Consider the following 19333-nt stretch of genomic DNA (forward strand, 5'->3'; position numbering starts at 1 on the left):
AGTTAATCTTAAACATTAGGCAATTGATTTTTGATTATTTGAAGTAGAATTAATTGCGATAATTCGGTAAAAATCTATCTTATTACAATAAATGAATCTGTCCCAACGTTTCCTTATACGCATAACCGCGGAAATTTCAAAAGTTCCACATAAGCGGTATTAACGTGACAACACTATATGCCAGAATACGTGGCCCCAAACTCTGTGCTGTTCATGTGTCTTGTTTATATTTTTTATTGCAAAAAATCGTAAAAATTCGTTTTATAAGCCGTAAGTATTTGAAAATGCTTATATATTTTACTTTTTTATTTACCACTTTCGTTTGTAATGAACATGAGCTAAGATATAGTGATTAGAAATTAAGACGGCATCTGTCAAACTTCAAATTTACAATATTTTCAGAGATATTATTAGATTTTGTATTTGTTTCTAGATTATTATGTCAATATAAATAAAGGACTCATGTAAATCATATTTTAAAAGTCAAGTCAAGTTTGATATGCTCCAAACATTCTTGAATTTTCGTAGTTAATTTCATACGCTTAATTATCCCTTAATTACATGGTATCTTAAGTAATGATGACTTGCTGACCAGTAAGTATAATCTATAAGTAATACCCATAACATATATGCATGACAAGGTACATTATATACCGAAACTATTATGATAGGAATTATGGATTGACACATTTTGTTATGTAAATATTTTAATAATTTTCAACTAGGTTCTCATTCTGTGTAGATTTCTTGTTTTAATACTTAAAGCATCTTGAATAAAATTTTATGATAAATAACCAAAGACTTTTTGTGTAAAAAAAATGTTTCATATATTTTGTTACATCTTGATGTGTTAAAAATTGAAAGTGTTAAATCTTATTTAAGTTTTCATTTATCTTTTATAAAGATAAAAAATATTGTTAATAATTGAAAAAGAAATGTAAAAATATAGTTTATAATTATAATACAATTTTATTTTGAAAGTCAACTAAAGTGTGGTTTGTTTAGTAATAGTATAAACTTTTCATAAACTTAAATTGAATTAAGAATGCTAGCAAAATTTCTCATTTCATTTTCAAATACATAATCTGTCACAATAATTTGATATCCAGTGCTTGCAAAGTCATCTAATGCATTATTACCAATTTTTATTGCACAAATTGTATAAAAACAATGTAAAACCATAAGTGATTTTACATTTTCAAGTTGGTTTCTATCTTTTCAGGTGATCGGCTTCTAACAACATGATGAACCCTCAATATCTGCCACCCGGACAAAATAACAATGCACCCTCTAATCCCCTGGGCTTCCCACCAACGTCGCAAGACTACAACGGACAGAATGCCAACATCTATGGCCAAATGCCTCCAAATGGTCCACAAATGCCTATGAAGCAGTTTGACCCCTCTGAGATGTCAAATAAAATGCAAAATATGAACTTGAATGGACCACAAGGGATTCCATCTTCTCAGTTGCCACCTGGACAGTTCCCACCGGGCACCTTTCCACCTACATCAAATTTTGGACCTGGTCAGTTACCTCCCAACATGAGGCCCCCGGTTTCTATGGCAGGAAGGCCCCAAGGAAACGAAGCTTCTCAATTTTCACCTCAAATACAACCTCCCATGTCTACAGCTTCCACCCAAGCCCAAGGGTTCAGTCAAATTTCTGGTAAGGAAGGGCAATTTCAAGGACCACTTCCAGGTCAAATGGTTCAAGGCCAATCAAAGCCAATGATATCCCAATCAGGCCCTCCACCATCGGGACAGTCTGGTGCCCCACCGCAAATGTCACAGATGCCTCCACATTCCCAACCTGGGCTTCCACCCCAACCTGGTATCATGGGAAGACCTCCCAATGGCCCTGAACAGGTCAAACCACCACAGACGGGTGGTTTTCAAGGAATGCCTCCACCTACTAGTCAACCAGGATTCCAAAACCAGCAAGGTTTAGCACCAGGTCAGGCAGGATTACCTCTGAACCAATCAGGTCCTGGTATGCAATCCCAGCCAAGTTCTCAGCCTCCACAAATGCGTCAACCGGGTGGGCCACCAACTGGATTTGACTATCAAAGACAATCTCGAGGCCCAATGCCCGGCATGCCCCCGCAGCAGGGTGCTATGTCAGGACAAATGGGTCCTCAAATGCCACCTGGTCCACCACAGTCACAAGCTGGTCTTCCTCCTCAACCTGGTATGCCACCCCAGCAAGTTCCATCTTCCCAGTCACAATTCCCTTCTATGCCTGGCTTACCTCACATGCCCCCACCACTGTCTCAAGCAAGACCTCCCTCTGGGTTTGGGCCACCTGGACAGTCTGGCCAACCACCAAGCTCTTACGGAGGTAAGAATCATACATTCAAAGCAACTTATATTATAAAAATTAATAATTTTCACTTCATAAACATTTTTAAAAACATTACTGTATATATTACTTTTTTTTATTTACTGTTTTTTTTTTTATTTTAGCAATGCCAGGTCAAGCACCTAGGTCTGTTCAACAATCAATGCCAGGCCAACCTCCGATGCCTGGCCAACAGTCAATGCCCGGCCAACCACCAATGTCTGGTCAACCCCCAATGCATAGTCAACCGCCAATGTCTGGCCAACCACCGATGCCAGGCCAACCCCCATTGCATAGCCAACCGCCAATGCCTGGCCAACCGCCAATGCCTGGCCAACAGTCAATGCCTGGCCAACCGCCAATGCCTGGCCAACGGCCAATGCCTGGCCAACCGCCAATGCCTGGCCAACCGCCAATGCCTGGCCATCCGCCAATGCCTGGCCAACCGCCAATGCCTGGCCAACACCATATGCCTGGCCAACCACCAATGCCGGGCCAACACCATATGCCTGGACAGCCCCCAATGCCTGGCCAACTCCACATGCCTGGTCAACCTTCGATGCCTGGACAACCTCCGATGCCTGGTCAACCTCAAGCATATCAGCAGCAACCAGGATATGCACCTTTCCCAGGGCAGCAACCGAGTTATCCTGGACAGCAGTTTTCACAACAGCCACAGCAGAGGCGTCTTGATCCTGATCAAATGCCTAGTCCAGTAAGTACAATGTCTGTGTCTATTAGTCTGAACAACTGAACTGATTTGGATAAAAGTGAGATGTCATTTTGACATATGCAAGTGTCAGGTTGAAGTTAACCAGGTGTTTTAAATTAAAATATACTATTATTATTGATTTTAAATTTTTTTTTAAGTTAGATTCATACATATTACATTGATGTGTTTGTATTTCAAAGTAAATATGAAATGTTTTGCATGTTTAAATATGAATGTTTTCAGATCCAAGTGATGGCAGATGACCAACAGAACAGAGGCGGTGTGTTTGTCACCAACGAGAAGGGTTTGGTGCCACCGCTTGTCACCACTGACTTCATTGTCGATGACAAGGGTAACTCAAGTGAGTATATAACAAATATATAAATAAAATACTTATGACAAGTCAAATTTATTTGCAGAAAGTGAAACAATGTTTTTTTTTATGATAGTTAGCTCTTCTATATATCGTGTTTATATGCATTTTATTGTTATAAAATGTATATATCAAAAACTATTATATAATATATTTATATGTATAAATGTTTATATGACAATTTATTTAAAGATATAATAGTTATTATCAATAAACAGGTCCTCGGTACATCAGAAGTTCCATGTACAGTGTGCCAGTCACGACAGACTTACTCAAGCAAACTGCAATGCCGTTCTGTCTGGTTGTAAGTATACCAATTATAGGTTTCTAAGACAAAAATTTCCATTTAAATTCATGCTGTTATCTCTATTTTATTCAAGATAATATGATTTAGAGATTTTAGTCTAAGAAACCAAGCATCAATCATTTACTCTATCCCTTCTAAGAAAACAAAAAAAAAAAAATGCTGTTAAAAACGAAATAGTGAAATTTCCAGATAAAAAAAAAGATAAACTCACCCTTAAATGTAATCTGTGACTATTTAGAACAAACAAAAATACTAATTTCCTGGATTTTCTCAATTTAAAACTACTCACGGTTAATTAAACTGTGTCTCCTCAGATATCTCCAATGGCAGAAACAGTGGGATCAGAACAGGAGCCTCCGGTGATAGACTTTGCAGCGCTGACAGGCTCCCCAACAATGGGTCCTGTGCGCTGCAGCCGCTGTAAGGCATACATGTGTCCAAACATGAAATTCATTGATGCGGGAAGACATTTCAAATGTGCATTTTGTAAGGCTACTACTGAAGGTAAGTTGTCTTTGAATGTTTAGTAACGAGTTAGGGAAAAAATTATTGCTATTAAAAAACTAATAAAAATAATTGCTAGCATTTATTTAAAAGGAGCATAAAATAAAGGAAATATTGATGCGTTTTTTTATATTTACAGCACCAAAAGACATTAAATGGTTATTAATAGAGATAGTTTAGTTTTTTTTTGCCAATTTAGGATATAATATGTACATTTAAATCAATGTTATGTTTATTTTAGTACCGATGGAGTACACCCAGTACATAAACAGCATGCAGCAGTACGGCAGTGTGCCAGCTGAGATGGCATTGGGGACATATGAGATTGTTGCCACTAAAGAATATTGTAGGGTAAGTTTACTTTGTACTAGTGAAATATAAATGTATAGTCAAACCAAGAATATTTGAGATGTGAGAGAGGCGCTACTGTCGCGGTTAATTCTGTCAGAATGACTTTTCCTGTCTAGCACAGCCGGACTGTGGAATGGTCTGCCATATGCTGTATTTTCAGACCGTTACGACTTAGGATAATTTAAGATGCGAGCATACCGTTTCCTTATAGGTCGGTAGCACATTTGCAGGTCCTCTGGTGTGTGATCAACCTCGATGTTCCCATTTGTCCACTCTTCTCTTTTAAAATACTAGCTTTTACCCGCGACTCCGTCCGCGCGGATTAAAAAAAAAATGCACACAATATAAAAAAAAGTTCCTATGTCTGTCTCCTAGTTCTAAGCTACCTCCCCATCAATTGTCAGTTCGACCAATCTTGAGTTATAAATAGTGTAACTAACACGACTTTCTTTTATATATATAGATAATATAATAATATAGGTAATAAAACTGTATTGTGACACTTTTTTGACGATGACACCCTCTGTCATTAGTGAGCTGTCATATTTTAGTTCGAGTTATACCCAACGGGTCAGACATCCTTGTTTTTAAATGTGGATATAAATTCTCATAGGACACGGTTTTACTTAATAAATTGATATAATATGCTTTAATAATTAATTAATTTATTAATCAACACATTGACTGCCATCTATGAGGTCACTATACTTTAAGATTGTGGCAATTAAAGTGTGGCAATTAATTGTTATTTCAGAACAATACTTTGCCTAACCCACCGGCTATAGTGTTTGTTATCGATGTCTCATACAATTCTATAAAGAACGGCTTGTTGCAAACTGTCTGCGATAACATTATGGATTTTATTGAGGTCAGTAACTAATATACATTTGTCTATAGTTGAATTTGTTAATTACTTGTTTAAGGGATTAAATAAAAATTCTGATGGATGGATTGTGTGAAAGAGGATATGCATAAGAAGGGGGTAAATTCAGATATGACAGCTGATAGAGATGTATGGAGGAGTACATACTGTGCTGACCCTCAATAGGGATAAGGGCAGGTTGATGATGATGATTTACAAAATTATAATTTACTATAACAGTGGTAGAGGTCAGCAACAACAACATCAGTTGCAGGAATTGTCCTCGCTCAGTGAAATACCACGACCTCACAGAAGACAGGCAGAAAGTGGAAGTAATTCCAAGTACAGTCTGATGAGTGTGGTGCCGGAGGACTCATTTTAGTCCTCTTTCCTTTCCCACCCCTTTTCTTATAAGGATGGGAAGGGGAGTCGGATTTGATGGAGGAGATGCATAGGAAGGTTAAATATTCTCTTTTTGTGCGTCTCCTCCGTTGATTGAGGGTAGGCAATGCATCTGTAATTGCGAATGTCTATGGGCAGCGGTCGCTTCGCCATTTGGGCGAATTCGTGTGGCCGCAAAAAATACTTCTTTTTCTATGTGACATCTAACTAAAAACTATTGAAACTCCTTTGACATTAGTTATTTAAAATGTTTTTTCATATTAAGATTTTATTTTCAGGCAATGCCCAAAGACGAGAATGGCAAGAGTTATACAAGAGTTGGTTTCATAACTTACAGTTCTACAGTACATTTTTATAATATAAAGGTATTTATAAAAAAAGTAAATAAACAGAATTTCCTTGAAAATATTATGATAAAGAATAGTTGTCGCCCGTGACTTCGTTCGCGCGGAATTAAAAAAAATACTCGATAAGTACTCCATGTGTTTTTCGTAAGTCGCGGGCGACAATTAGTTTATTGATATTGCCTACAGATCACCAAATTTGGTTATTTTTACTGTACTTGCAAAATAATTACTAAAGTTATCCTTTGATTACTAGAAATGTACAATAATTACTAAATTTGGCCATTGCTTACTAGAGTTGTACAATAATTACCAAAGTTGGCCATTGATTACTAGAGTTGTACAATAATTACCAAAGTTGGCCATTGATTACTAGAGTTGTACAATAATTACTAAATTTGGCCATTGATTACTAGAGTTGTACAATAATTACCAAAGTTGGCCATTGATTACTAGAGTTGTACAATAATTACTAAATTTGGCCATTGATTACTAGAGTTGTACAATAATTACTAAATTTGGCCATTGATTACTAGAGTTGTACAATAATTACCAAAGTTGGCCATTGATTACTAGAGTTGTACAATAATTACTAAATTTGGCCATTGATTACTAGAGTTGTACAATAATTACCAAAGTTGGCCATTGATTACTAGAGTTGTACAATAATTACTAAATTTGGCCATTGATTACTAGAGTTGTACAATAATTACTAAATTTGGCCATTGATTACTAGAGTTGTACAATAATTACCAAAGTTGGCCATTGATTACTAGAGTTGTACAATAATTACTAAATTTGGCCATTGATTACTAGAGTTGTACAATAATTACTAAATTTGGCCATTGATTACTAGAGTTGTACAATAATTACTAAATTTGGCCATTGATTACTAGAGTTGTACAATAATTACTAAATTTGGCCATTGATTACTAGAGTTGTACAATAATTACCAAAGTTGGCCATTGATTACTAGAGTTGTACAATAATTACCAAAGTTGGCCATTGATTACTAGAGTTGTACAATAATTACTAAATTTGGCCATTGATTACTAGAGTTGTACAATAATTACTAAATTTGGCCATTGATTACTAGAGTTGTACAATAATTACCAAAGTTGGCCATTGATTACTAGAGTTGTACAATAATTACTAAATTTGGCCATTGATTACTAGAGTTGTACAATAATTACTAAATTTGGCCATTGATTACTAGAGTTGTACAATAATTACCAAAGTTGGCCATTGATTACTAGAGTTGTACAATAATTACTAAATTTGGCCATTGATTACTAGAGTTGTACAATAATTACCAAAGTTGGCCATTGATTACTAGAGTTGTACAATAATTACCAAAGTTGGCCATTGATTACTAGAGTTGTACAATAATTACTAAATTTGGCCATTGATTACTAGAGTTGTAAAATAATTACCAAAGTTGGCCATTGATTACTAGAGTTGTACAATAATTACCAAAGTTGGCCATTGATTACTAGAGTTGTACAATAATTACTAAATTTGGCCATTGATTACTAGAGTTGTACAATAATTACCAAAGTTGGCCATTGATTACTAGAGTTGTACAATAATTACCAAAGTTGGCCATTGATTACTAGAGTTGTACAATAATTACTAAATTTGGCCATTGATTACTAGAGTTGTACAATAATTACCAAAGTTGGCCATTGATTACTAGAGTTGTACAATAATTACCAAAGTTGGCCATTGATTACTAGAGTTGTACAATAATTACTAAATTTGGCCATTGATTACTAGAGTTGTACAATAATTACTAAATTTGGCCATTGATTACTAGAGTTGTACAATAATTACTAAATTTGGCCATTGATTACTAGAGTTGTACAATAATTACCAAAGTTGGCCATTGATTACTAGAGTTGTACAATAATTACTAAATTTGGCCATTGATTACTAGAGTTGTACAATAATTACTAAATTTGGCCATTGATTACTAGAGTTGTACAATAATTACCAAAGTTGGCCATTGATTACTAGAGTTGTACAATAATTACTAAATTTGGCCATTGATTACTAGAGTTGTACAATAATTACCAAAGTTGGCCATTGATTACTAGAGTTGTACAATAATTACCAAAGTTGGCCATTGATTACTAGAGTTGTACAATAATTACTAAATTTGGCCATTGATTACTAGAGTTGTACAATAATTACCAAAGTTGGCCATTGATTACTAGAGTTGTACAATAATTACCAAAGTTGGCCATTGATTACTAGAGTTGTACAATAATTACTAAATTTGGCCATTGATTACTAGAGTTGTACAATAATTACCAAAGTTGGCCATTGATTACTAGAGTTGTACAATAATTACCAAAGTTGGCCATTGATTACTAGAGTTGTACAATAATTACTAAATTTGGCCATTGATTACTAGAGTTGTACAATAATTACCAAAGTTGGCCATTGATTACTAGAGTTGTACAATAATTACCAAAGTTGGCCATTGATTACTAGAGTTGTACAATAATTACTAAATTTGGCCATTGATTACTAGAGTTGTACAATAATTACTAAATTTGGCCATTGATTACTAGAGTTGTACAATAATTACTAAATTTGGCCATTGATTACTAGAGTTGTACAATAATTACTAAATTTGGCCATTGATTACTAGAGTTGTACAATAATTACTAAATTTGGCCATTGATTACTAGAGTTGTACAATAATTACTAAATTTGGCCATTGATTACTAGAGTTGTACATTAATTACTGAAGTTGGCCGTCGTTGACTGATCTTGCCCCGGGCAGGGTACACTGGCCCAGCCTCAGATGCTGTCAGTTGGTGACGTGTCGGATGTGTTCGTGCCGCTGCTGGACGGGTTCCTGTCCCCGGCGGAGCAGAGCGGTCCTGTGCTGCAGCAGCTGTTGCAGCAGCTGCCCAACATGTTCCACGACAACAAGGAGACGGAGACGATACTGTTGCCAGCTGTACAGGTCTGTTGTATCTCTTGGTCGTCAGCAACAACTGTTGCATGGATGGGTTCTTCTGGTGAAATACCAGAACCGGACAGAAGATAAGCTTCAAGTGGAAGCAATTCCTCGTATAATCTGATGAGTGTGGTGATGGAGACATCATTTTAGTTCACTTTCCTTATTAAGGAAAGGATAGGAATGGGTTGAGGATTTGTCAGAGACGCATAGTAAGGGGAAGTATTCTTTTCTTTGCGTCCCCTCCTCTGTCGGTTAAAGTAAGGCATCTGTATTTGTTTGCTTGTTTGTTAAATACAATGTATATTCCAGGCTGGTCTAGAAGCGTTGAAAGCTGCGGATACATCAGGTCAGCTGCTGGTGTTCCACACTTCCCTGCCAACTTACAATGCGCCAGGGAAACTTATCAATAGAGAGGACAGGAAATTGTTGGGAACTGATAAGGAAAAACAAATACTCAGTGAGTTAATTTCTTTGTATACTTTTTTTACCGTTTTTTTTTTTATTTAAAGTTATGACGTCACAATATGTCGCCTATTTATGAATCTGTGACTTAAGGGCTTGTTATTTTTTATCTGATTAACTAAGGAAGGTTATGTTTTTTTAATGTATATTTCTATGTATCTATAGTAAAATTATTAATGTTGTTTGTTTGTATTTAGTAGGCTCCGAAAGTAGGCAATTGTATTGAGAAATTCTTTCACTGTTGTGAAGCTACACTATGTCAGAGTGACATAGGATATATTTATTATAAGATTTGTTTTAATAAACCGCGCAGACAAAGTCGCGGGCAAATTCTATATGTTAAGTTTTAAAGAAGTTATTGGTTATGTATTCTTTCATTTACTATTGATTTCTGAGACCACAAAATTTATTTTTAAACATACTGTCCAAAGATGACATAGTATATGACGATAGTCTCAGAAACCCACAGTTAGTGTTATAGGGATACAGTGGAGTGATTAGCTGTCACCCGCGATTCCGTTTGTGCGGAATTAAAAACAGCATGCCAAATTTTATCAAGATCCGTTTAGCAGTTCCGGAGATACATTCAAATAAACATCCATTAATCCATGTAAACATTCGTATATATAATACTAGCTTTTAACCGCGACTCCGTCCGTGCGGAATAAAAAAATGCACACAAGACAAAAAAGGTCCTATGTCCGTCTCCTAGTTCTAAGCTATCTCCCCATCAATTTTCAGCTAAATCAGTTCGACCGATCTTGAGTTATAAATAGTGTAAATAACACGACTTTCTTTTATATATATAATACTAGCTTTTACCCGCGACTTCGTCCGCGCGGAATACAAAACAGAAAACGGGTTAAAAATTATCCTATGTCCGTTTCCTGGTTCTAAGCTACCTGCCCACCAATTTTCAGTCAAATCGATTCAGCCGTTCTTGAGTTATAAATAGTGTAACTAACACGACTTTCTGACTATATATATATAGATATTTGTATGATTGTATGTATGTTTTAGTGCCGCAGACGACTGCATACAACGAGGTGGGTCAGGCGTGCTCCGCTGCCGGTGTTTGTGTGGAGCTGTTTGTATGTAACAATGCGTACGTTGACGCCGCCACCATTGGACAACTGCCGCGACTCACAGGCGGACAGATACACAAATATACATACTTTACTGTTAGTAATATATTATACGTATACTATATTGTTATATATTTAGTTTAAAACTAAAAATAAATGTACTAAAACTCTAAAGTCATTTGGAGAATCCTAATATAAGAAATTTGTCTGTAATTTGTTGTTTTCTGGGACCAAAATCCTTCTAAAAAGTATCGTTATCTCTGTCTTGTTGATAATGAGTGGGATGAGGTTATGTTTTGAACAGACATTTTGATCTAAGAAACCGACTATTAACTGATTAGCTTTATTAACTATTAACCGATTAGCTAAGACTGATTTGATAATATTAGTGTAAATAATATGTTTGTAGGCGGAGACAGACGGTCACCGACTAGCTTGGGACGTACGTCGTGTGGTGTCGCGACCGACTGCGCACGACGCTGTGATGCGCGTGCGCACCTCCACCGGCGTGCGCGCTACTGACTTCTTCGGACATTTCTTTATGTCCAACACAACTGATGTTGAACTTGCTGCTATCGGTGAGTAAAAAATACAACTGAACTATTCATTCAAACTTCTTTTACTTCCGTTTCCGTATCCGTTTCCCTTTACTTCCGTTTCTGTATCCGTTTCCGTTTATTTCCGTTTCTGTATTCGTTTCCCTTTACTTCGTTTCCGTATCCGTTTCCCTTTACTTCGTTTCCGTATCTGTTTCCTTTACTTCCGTTTCCGTATCCGTTTCCCTTTACTTCCGTTTCTGTATTCGTTTCCCTTTACTTCGTTTCCGTTTCCGTATCCGTAACCCTTTACTTCCGTTTCCGTATCCGTTTCCCTTTACTTCCGTTTCCGTTTCTGTATTCGTTTCCCTTTACTTCGTTTCCGTTTACTTCCGTTTCCGTATCCGTTTCCGTTTACTTCATTTTCCGCCCGTCTACTTCCAAATGCTTCATAAAAATGATGTACATTTGTATACAGATGCAGATAAGGCTATCGGTGTTGAGATAAAACACGACGACAAGTTGACCGGTGAGGAGGGTGTGTTCGTGCAGGCGGCGCTGCTGTACACACGCCGCTGCGGCCAGCGCCGGCTGCGGGTCCTCAACCTCGCCCTCAATGTGGCACACCAGCTCGCTGACGTCTACCGCTCCGCAGAGCTAGACACCACCATTGCATTCCTCAACAAACAAGGTATAAAACAAAGGGAAAGGGGAAAATAAAGATTAGGCTCTTTTCCTACTAATTGAATAGTAACTTCAATTGTTAAAGACATAGTAATGTTATAAATGCGAATGTTTATATGGATGGATGGATGTTTGAAGGTATCTCCGTAACGTCTGAACGGATCTTGATATGAAATTTGGTACAACTTAGTCTGGAAGAACACATAGCCTACTTATTACGGTTATTTTTAATCCGAGCGAACGGAGTCGCGGGCGATAGCTAGTATCTGATAAAGTTTCCATTTAATAGCCTAGAGTAGACATTATTTTTGTCTGACTGTTTCCAGCTGTGTGGGCGCTGCGAGATGCGACACCGAGTCAGGTGCGCGAGGGTCTGTCGCAGCGCTGCGCTCGCTCGCTGGCCGCCTACCGCAGGCACTGCGCCTCGCCCTCCTCCGCCGGACAGCTCGTGCTGCCGGAGTCCATGAAGCTGCTCCCTCTCTACACCAGCTGTATACTGCGCTCTGATGCCATTGCTGGCGGTAAGTCGACCGCTAAACAACGGTCTACTATGGTCTACTATAGTCTACTATAGACTACTACGGTCTACTCTGGTCTACTATGGTCTACTACGGTCTACTATAGTCTACTCTGGTCTACTACGGTCTACCACGGTATACTATAGTCTACTACGGTCTACTATAGTCTAGTTCAGTCTACTCCGGTCTACTATGGTCTACTCTAGTTTTGACTTCTTTGTAAATCTAGTGTGGCATAGCATACCTTGCTAAGCTATTTTTTTTTAAAAGAACTCTAGTTCAATCTATTTGTAGCAATGTGCAATTATTTGTAGAATTGTCTAGATCAGTCCCTATTTAGATAAAAAAAAGCTATTTCGCATAGTCTGATGAGTGAGATGCCGGAAGAATAATTTTAGTTCTCTTTCCACTCTTTTCTTATAAGGAAAGTATGAGAAAGGGCAGTTGATTTGACGAAGGACGGAACGCATAGGAAAGGGAAATATTGTGCGTCTCCTCCGTCGATTAAGGGTAGGCAAAGCAGCTGCCATTGCGGATGTCTATGGTCAGCGGTTAAATCAGGTGGCCGTTTACTCGTTTGCCGCCCACAGACAACTCTAATTGCAGATGCGTTGCCTACCTTTAAAGGGACGAACAATGAGATAATTATCCATTACTATGCAATTGTCTACTCCCGACAAATCCACTTCCCCTTCCCATCCTTTTTATATAAGAAAAGTTTGGGAAGGGAAAGAAGACATAAATTAGGTTTCCGGCTCCAGATAAATGTAAAAGACTGACATTTATAAATATATTTGTTTATATTTTCAGGTGCCGATGTGACGTGTGACGAGCGTTCATGTGCGATGTATCGTGCGTTGTGTGCTGATGTGTCTTTATCTCTGGCATACACGTACCCTCGTCTGTTGCCGCTGCACACGGGCGTACTGGCCACGCCCCCACACCAGGCCACGCCCACACCACTGCGCGCGTCCATAGACAAGATCACCGATCATGGAATTTATCTATTAGGTGAATTTTAAATATTTATCACTTAGTCTATGTGTTCTTCCAGATTTAATTCTACATTTGTGCTAAATTTCGTCAAAATCCGTTGAGCCGTTCCGGAGATAACTACAAATAAACATCCATTAATCCATCCATCCATTTAAATATACGCATTTATAATATTAGTATGATTAAAGTATGTATTCTAAGTGTAGATTTTGTATGAGAAATCTACAATAAATGGATAAACGACTGAGTGTTGCATTAATCGTGGGTTTTTGAGACCAAAATCTTATATAGTATTTATATATATAGACTAGCTTTTACCCGCGACTCCGTCCGCGCGGAATAAAAAAAATGTGCACAAGATAAAAAAGTTCCTATGTCCGTCTCCTAGTTCTAAGCTACCTCCCCATTAATTGTCAGCTAAATCAGTTCAGCCGTTCTTGAGTTATAAATAGTGTAACTAACACGACTTTCTTTTATATATGAAAAAAAAAAAATGAAAAATTATTTATTGACATCCAAAAATACAGTGAATTATCCAGGATCCTCGCACTAGGCGCAGCCTGTATCGCGAGGACCCAGCTCAGTGATTTAATAAGAAACATCGTTAGATGGCAACACATGGACATTAAACAATATTAGAAGTTAGGAGTTAAGTAAACTACAAAAGAAAACAAAATATACTCATTACAACTCAATCCATAAATAATCACTTAATTATTCTTATTTAATGTACTATTTTAATGATTTTCTCAGTTTCCGCATATGATAGTTTCCATAACCACGACTTCAATTTTAATTTAGCTTTGTAAAGTGAGTCTTGTTTAATGTCGCATTTACTTAAAATATTATTTTACATATATGGCCCTAAGAAATGTGTATAGTATATAGATTTGTGTGTATGTGTATATAGATTTTGGTCTCAGAAATACGTACAGTCTCAGTAAGCGTATGTATTATTTCTTGGTAAGTTGAAATACTGATTTGTGACGTCATACTGAGCAATCTTTACCAGGGTAATCTTCACTAAGTGATTAACTTTGAGTGAGCATTAAGTTAATAATTTGTATTTCAGAGAATGGAGTCCATATTCTAATCTGGGTGGGTTCGATGGCATCCAGCGAGCTGGTGTCGGACATGTTTGGTGTGCCATCCCCCCAGCAGGTGGACACGCAGGTGTGCGAGCTGCCCCAGCTGGGCACGCCAGCAAACACCGCAGCCAGGGACCTGGTAGACCAGATACGATTGAAACGAAGATGTGCTATGCGGGTAAAGTATCAAACTAATCAATCATGTTACCCCAGTTGGGGTTACAATATACCCCAATTGGGGCAATAAATGTAGTTATAATATAAATAGAGCTTTTTATAATTTTAGCCCATTTGCCATTATATCGATCCAATTGGGTAGAGTTTTTAATTCCAGATGTGGCAACACAGTGCAGTATATCTCAGTGTTGCCATATTTGCATGATTGTTTATATTAGTTTATTATCTGCTTGCATTAAATTATTATTATTATTAATATAAATAGATTCTGTATTTCTTTACACTAAATATTCTGAATCTATGGCTTTTGTACTTCTTTTATCTGCAGTGTAATTCTGTACTTGCATGCACTATGGTTGTCTTTGGTGGAAAATAATTGTTGTTGACAACATTTTATGGATTATTTCATTTAAAATCTGTAAAATAACTTACAAATATCTTTCATATTATATTTAAATTTTATTAATTAATAAATTATGACAATTCGGAAAATATTTACTTGATGAGAAATATATATGTGAAAAAAAAAGATTGGAATTATAGACACAATTTGAAATCCTTATTTTTTTTAAAAAAAATTAAATTTGAAAAATAAAATCTAGTTTTTAAGTCATCTAAATAAAAAAATATACCTTATTTTTTTAATTTCAATGATGTAAAGTTAACTTTTTAATATAAATAGTATGCATGAATGTGTATGTATGAGTTGAGCATGCAACTTGTGTGGTTGTCAGTTGCAAGTGATGGCGCAGCACAGCAAGGAGGAGGGGGCGCTGCGGCGGCTGCTGGTGGAGGACCGAGGTGTTGGAGGAGACGGCTACGTCGAGAGCCTCATGACCATGCACAAGCTGGTCCAGAAGATGCTATAGTTAGGGGTAGGGACCACCTTACGGTTATGGTGGACGGACGCTATACACCACTAAGGGTCTCATTCTACACTAAGGCACTGTTACTTACAATTCTTGAGTGTGATAATTATGGGATTTTCTCACTGGGCCACTAGTTTCTATGCATTTTTTTCCAAACAAGTGTTCAATTTGCATGATTTTAAATGATTGATTATGGGCGTCGTATGCATAAATTGTTTTACAGCTTGTGGTTATTCATGTTGCAGCGTTCATCATGCGTAATTTGGAATGTGTAATAATATATCACGCGGCATATTCCGACATATGTCATGTGTAATATATCATGCGGCATATTTCAAGATATGGAATATTATATCATGCGACATATTTCGAGATATGGAATATTATATCATGCGACATATTCCGTCATATGTCATGTGTAATATATCATGCAGCATATTCCGACATATGTCATGTGTAATATATCATGCGGCATATTCCGTCATATGTCATGTGTAATAATATATCATGCGGCATATTCCGACGTAAGTCATGTGTAATATTGGCTACATTCCAAATGCCAAATGTTGCTAAATATCTCTCTGGAATGATAATATTTTTCTTTCATAATAAAAGTGTGATTATAGACAGGTTTAAAGGTGATGGTGTTTTTTTTTGGTTGCTTTTTACAGGTTCTCTTCTTTAAGGGTTTGCGGTTTTATTTGTGACGCTTGCATTTATTTTGTTTATACTCTTACTTACTTATTTTATTTTTTAGTTTCTTGATTTAAAACTTTATAATTATGTGTAATACATTACACATAAGAGATTCATTAATTTTATTGAATTAAATTGGAAATTTAAAAAAATAAAGTTGCAGAAAAAAAAAATTTACCATAAAAATTAAACAGATTTTTTTTCCTTTTTTTTTTAAAGGTATAATATTTACATGTCTTGTTTGGGAACACTTCTAATTCGGGATATTAATTGAGTTGATTGAAATTTGCTTTTAAATTCCATATTTTACTTCTGTTTGCGGCTTAAATGCTTTGAAATTTGCTGGAAAAAAATCTGTAGTGATTTATTACAACAATGAATACTTAATACGAGATTTTCAAAATTGTATAAGGATATAATTACGACAAGAAAATTGTAAAAAAAATAATCCAAAATAAATAACTAACAAAAATTTCAAAATCGTAAAAGTTGTCATTTTTATTATACAGGTTGTTCAATAATTCTTTTGTCAAATCATTAATTTTATATAATTTTTTCTGACGATTAAATTCTGTTATATATTGTTTTAGTTAACAATAATGCGTCAGCACGACAAGATGGAGGCTGTGCTGAGACACTTCCTGGTGGAGGACCGCGGTGTGGACGGCAGCGCCTCCTACGTAGACTACCTCTGCCAGATACACAAGGAAATCCGCGCCCTGCTATAGCACTAGCCTTTACCTAACGTTATCACTTACGTACGAATGATAGGCCTTGGAAATTCAAACAACCTGTATGTACCCTGATTACACGTCTTTTTGAGAATAATTATGTTAATGATTTATGTCGCAATGTTGTTACTGTTTTTTTCTAAAGATAATGAAAGGGATGACTAGTATTGATATAAGTGTCATTGCAGTGTAGTTCTACAGTATGATGTTTTCTAATGATAACATGTTTAATGATTTAATGAAAGTCTGGGAAATGTGAACACTCTGTATACATTAATTGGGAAATAATATTATTAATGATTTACGTCGCAATTAAAGTCTGGGAAATGTGAACACTCTGTATACATTAATTGGGAAATAATATTATTAATGATTTACGTCGCAATTAAAGTCTGGGAAATGTGAACACTCTGTATACATTAATTGGGAAATAATATTATTAATGATTTACGTCGCAATGAAAATCTGGGAAATGTGAACACTCTGTATACATTAATTGGGAAATAATATCATTAATGATTTACGTCGCAATGAAAGTCTGGGAAATGTGAACACTCTGTATACATTAATTGGGAAATAATATTATTAATGATTTACGTCGCAATGAAAGTCTGGGAAATGTGAACACTCTGTATACATTAATTGGGAAATAATATCATTAATGATTTACGTCGCAATGAAAGTCTGGGAAATGTGAACACTCTGTATACATTAATTGGGAAATAATATCATTAATGATTTACGTCGCAATGAAAGTCTGGAAGAAGAGAAAGTTTTAGCAAAGGTTTAAAATAGAAACTTTAATTGAAGGCGACTTTTATATCTTTGGTTTCTGAAACCGAATTCTCCATTTAAAATATATTATTATCACTGTTTTTTTTTTCAGAGGTGACAATATGTTTTATACAGAGATTACTCAGAAACCCACGTTTAGACATTAATCATTAATTATCTAGATTTTGGTGTCATTTTCTTGATTTGTGTTTAATATTTTTTTTCAGTATTTATTCCTGGTAACGACGTCACCAGGCCTATCATTTAAATCGTGTAACCAGATATTAAATGAAATAAATCTGATTTTGTCTTGACTGTAACGTCTGTTAGATTGTAAACTGTATGATTGTGAACTATTGTATGGATATAGTTCAGTATGTACGAAATAAAATACAATACATAACATGGATACGGTCTGCCTTGTATAATATTTTTCAACTATTATTTTGTATAAAAAAAATTGTTTATTTTTTAAATATTGATATAGGGTATGTCCATGTTTTATTGTAATTTATTATATTACTAAATTAGAATATAGATCAGTTAAAAGTTTGTAATAAAAAACATATAAACATATATAAATATATATTTGAACATGTATATCTGTTTGTTTCAATGCCCAATTCTTTAATATATAATTTCTAATAGTAATTATGACATATATAGAAAAGTTCAGCTTATTCAATTCAGAATAAATCACTGCCTAATTTAGAAAAAACGACCAAAACAAGACTGGTCATGTTTAAATATATATTAAAATATTGTGTATTGGATAAATATATACTGATTTTGATGACAAAAGTAGTCTTTTTTTAGTATTAACTTGTATATAAAAGAAAGGTATACAAATCATATCTTATACTAAAAAAAAAATATTCTCTCGTTTAAATGACAAGCTACTTAGATTGTGTACAAAATTTTTTTGATGTTCATTAGTTTTTTGGGGCGTATTTTAGATTTCCTTAAAATGTTTTTTGGTTAATTAAATTTAAAGCAAAGTAGTGTCTTAATAAATATAATAATTTTAGTTGAATTTGTATTCCCATTTAGTAAAAATGTTAAACTATTTAAAATGCTGGTTAAATTGTATTATGAAGTCAAAATGGTTTGATTAATCATCTCATTTATATAACTCGTAAAAACGTCAAATAAAAAAAATAGAAATCGAAAAAAGGGGATTTTTTTCGTAATTTTACTAGACAATAATGAACAAATTATTTTATTTAAAAAAAATAATTCGGGTATATCCATATTATGCTTTCGATATTAACATTAATTAAAAACTTGCATATATTTATAATTACCATTTATTTCAAACTATAATTATATTTTTTGTAATTTTAATATTTTTATTGATTTATTTTGAATAATATATCAAACTTAAATAAATTATTTCTACTTGAATTGCCATATTTGTATGAGAGTAATTGATTATCTGTTAATATTACTAATAATATAAACATTTTAAGAAAAAATAAATAAGATAAAACATGAATTTCTTATCCATCATATGTTTCGGTGTCAAGTTATTGTGTACGCATAACGCAA

At 35.2% G+C, this 19333-nt stretch overlaps 1 protein-coding gene across 2 annotated transcripts; it reads left to right on the forward strand.

The window, feature by feature from the left end:
- The first annotated feature begins 172 nt into the window (after positions 1-172).
- Positions 173-17820, forward strand: LOC106711271 (protein transport protein Sec24C). Of its 2 annotated transcripts, XM_045683678.1 has the most exons (19): positions 173-270; positions 1223-2340; positions 2466-3055; positions 3296-3413; positions 3644-3729; positions 4047-4236; positions 4478-4587; positions 5342-5455; positions 6130-6216; positions 8987-9172; positions 9479-9626; positions 10652-10812; positions 11126-11294; positions 11731-11943; positions 12263-12457; positions 13265-13465; positions 14523-14716; positions 15450-15590; positions 16871-16949. In XM_045683678.1, the coding sequence occupies exons 2-18, from the start codon at positions 1242-1244 to the stop codon at positions 15582-15584; spliced, it is 3996 nt and encodes a 1331-aa protein (XP_045539634.1). In that variant the 5' UTR covers positions 173-270; positions 1223-1241; the 3' UTR covers positions 15585-15590; positions 16871-16949. The 2 variants fall into 2 exon arrangements, with proteins under 2 accessions (XP_045539634.1, XP_045539633.1); XM_045683677.1 differs by lacking the exon at positions 15450-15590 and having other exon boundaries at positions 16871-17820.
- The last annotated feature ends 1513 nt before the right edge of the window (positions 17821-19333 follow it).

Source organism: Papilio machaon, chromosome 23 (genome assembly GCF_912999745.1).
Source record: "Papilio machaon chromosome 23, ilPapMach1.1, whole genome shotgun sequence".
In the NCBI taxonomy this organism is placed as follows: Eukaryota; Metazoa; Arthropoda; class Insecta; order Lepidoptera; family Papilionidae; genus Papilio; species Papilio machaon.